The 2927-nt window shown below is 31.7% G+C and overlaps 1 protein-coding gene across 1 annotated transcript; it reads right to left on the bottom strand.

The window, feature by feature from the left end:
* On the bottom strand, window positions 1-2927 carry LOC145016220 (callose synthase 9-like). Its single transcript, XM_078974604.1, has 5 exons — window positions 2823-2927; window positions 656-707; window positions 517-585; window positions 266-443; window positions 1-121 (listed from the first exon to the last, which is right to left on the bottom strand). Exons 1-5 carry the CDS (start codon window positions 2925-2927, stop codon window positions 1-3), a joined length of 525 nt encoding a protein of 174 aa, XP_078830730.1.

The raw sequence follows: 2927 nt of genomic DNA, 5'->3' as shown, positions 1-2927 counted from the left end.
TTATTGCTGATCTTTCCCATTGATGTCACCCTTCACAAGTTTAGAGTAAAACTCTTTCTGCACTTTCCCACCAGTCAAAGTCTCCACCTCATCAATGAAGGCAACTCGAAGTGCTTCATTTCTAGAAATAAAAAATATCAAAGAATTAGTATTATTAGAAAAAGAATATAGAATCATAAGAGGAAATTTTAAATATATATATATATATATATATATATATATATATATATATATATATATATATATATATATATATATATCTGACTTTTGTAATAACAGTGCAATATCAGTAGCCTCTGGTTTTTGTTCTTCTTTTTGCTTTCCATAAATTTGACATGTGACAACGTATGTGCATTTAAGGTCAACTTGTGCTCTTGCTTCAGGAGAAAACTCAAAGCCTTTTGTTTCTGTTGCTTCATTAGGTGGAACAGCAGCTTCCACACCTAGTGTAATATAAGTATATTAAAAAATAGATTAAAATAAAAATTAAAAAAATATTATTTTTAAAACACAAACCTCCAACTGTCATCTTCTCCAGATAGGCTTGTAACATTAAAGTTTTTCTGTAATACATCATTCCTCGCACTGTATATGGTACAACATACAAAAATTAACAAAAACAACATTTAAATAAAACGAAAAAGAAAGGGCTTACAGTTCTTAAAAGTTTCTATAATATTACTTTTTAGTATTGAAACAGATGAACACTAAAAAATATTGAAACCAAAATCTTATTTCACCATATTCAACATATTTCTCATTGGTTATAAAGCACTAAAAGGTGGATATGCATATCGACGAACCACCCTGCAACCTCTAAACATGGAGCATAAAAACTGAAAGTCTAACAATTCTTGTATGATATCATATGTGGAACGATAAAAGAGGGGCTAAATTTAAAAATACATTGCCATTTCTTGCATTTAACCAATTAAAAATACCTGATGAAATGGAAATATATACAAAAAAGTGATTCTGTTAATTGGTTCCCAAAAGGTTACTTAATGGTTGCTTTTAAGATGAAGGTTGTTTTTGAGATAGATGCCTGCATCAAACAAAGAGAGAGTAAGACCATTTATGTCTGCAACCCTAAATAAAAATACTTGAGTTTTATACTTGTAGCCCTTAACATCTGTGTCTTGCAGTGGAACTGTGATTGGATACAATTCTTCACCCAACTTTTGAAAACAAAATATCTACTGGTAGAAGAATTGTATCTGCAACTATAAATAAAAATACATGAGTTTCATACCTTTTTCACCCCACCATGGATAAAAACAACATCAGGAACAACACATCAAAAACAACAATGCAGCCCCATCCAATTCCCTACAAACAAAATCAAGAACTACACGAAAGTGAACATGAAAACAGCTTTGTTCTATCATCTCTCGGTCCACTTCTCGAAATTCATTACTACTCTAACCTGAAGATGAAAAAAAATTATATAGAAAACATAAATAAAATAAATACCTTTTAAAAAAAACTTCAGATCTAACATAGGAATTCCATGGAGTGGTTGAGGAAATCGCTGGAGGTTTGAACCAGAGAACATTTGTGATGTGAGGGTGTCGAATGGTATTAGGGCACAAGGGGTAAGGACGTCAAGAAGAATCATTCATATTTCAATTACCTACAAAAGAGACAAATATAGATGGAGGAGTCAAAATTAGAATGAAAATAGAAACCAGATGAGGTGCGGAGAATGAGTAAGGAAACCTGAACATTTTTGATGTGTGGGTCTCTTTTGCTATGTTCTTCATCGGGATGGCAGAGATGTCTCCAACAAAGGACGATCGATTTCAGGTTGACCTTCAAATCAAACCCTTAAACTGCCAAATCCGATCGATTACCACGAATGAAAATGGAACTTGTAGGCGTTAGAGATACACACAAGCAGGTGATGGTTAGGGTCGAAGTAGAAACGACAGGAGTGACGACTTGGCCAACAAGACAGATTGAGATAGCGATTTCCAGATCTGCTCAGCATCTAGTCAAGAAACAAAAAGAAGCCTCAACACCATTTAGGGTTTTTTATGTGTGTGTGTGTGTTTGTGTAAGAGAGAGAGAGAGAGAGAGAGAGGCGATGGAGAAGTGGCGGAAGAGATTGGGAGAAATGATGGCAGCCTTGGACCTTCGGTGGGAGACTGAAGATCACCGCATCTTTGGTGGAGAAGATGAGAATAGTTTTGATGGTGGCTGTGTTTAGGAAATTAGGGTAAGGTCTAGTGTAGTGTATGCGGTGTATGTAATACGTATACGATGTAATAGATCCGTGTAGTGTAATAGGTATTAGATTGGTTATATGTTTATGCTTAAAATCATTGTATATGAGGTAATATATGTTGTATCTCTTAATTTTCAAGAAGTGGGTAATATCCTTAATAATATATATATATATATATATATATATATATATATATATATATATATATATATATATATATATATATATTCAAATGAGAAGAATTCTTATTCTAGCACAAATAATTTTTTTAAAGATTTCTTATTTCATTATTATTAAAAACGAATTATATCCTAATTTGTTGTGTTTACAAACATGATGTCACTTTCTCTCACTATCACATTCTCTCTCTCTCTCTCTCTCTATATATATATATATATATATATATATATATATATATATATATATATATATATATATATATATATATATATATATATATATATATATATATATATATATATATATATATATATATATATATATATATATATATATATATATATATATATATATATATATATCTTTTATCTGGACCACCAGCATGATCATCGGACAGCTATAGGAACCACCGTACCGCCGCTGGAACCACCGTCACGTCATCGCCAACTGCTTGTTTCTGGAAACTCAACCCACACATATATCTTATTGGAAAAGGTTTCCCAATGCCACCATCAACCAT

Source organism: Lactuca saligna, chromosome 9 (genome assembly GCF_052625555.1).
Source record: "Lactuca saligna cultivar CGN05327 chromosome 9, ASM5262555v1, whole genome shotgun sequence".
Classification (NCBI taxonomy): Eukaryota; Viridiplantae; Streptophyta; class Magnoliopsida; order Asterales; family Asteraceae; genus Lactuca; species Lactuca saligna.
The sequence above is the reverse complement of the archived record's forward strand: the minus strand, read 5'-3'. Positions and strand labels throughout refer to the sequence as shown.

What these genes read in the sequence shown, in the direction of transcription:
- LOC145016220 (XM_078974604.1), bottom strand. Translation starts at nt 2,927, where the DNA reads ATGGTTGATGGTGGCATTGGGAAACCTTTTCCAATAAGATATATGTGT. An exon ending in TGACGGTGGTTCCAGCGGCG is followed by an intron (nt 708 to 2,822) that starts GTACGGTGGTTC and finishes AATATTTTTTAG; the next exon opens with TGTTCATCTGTTTCAATACT. An exon ending in TATAGAAACTTTTAAGAACT is followed by an intron (nt 586 to 655) that starts GTAAGCCCTTTC and finishes TACCATATACAG; the next exon opens with TGCGAGGAATGATGTATTAC.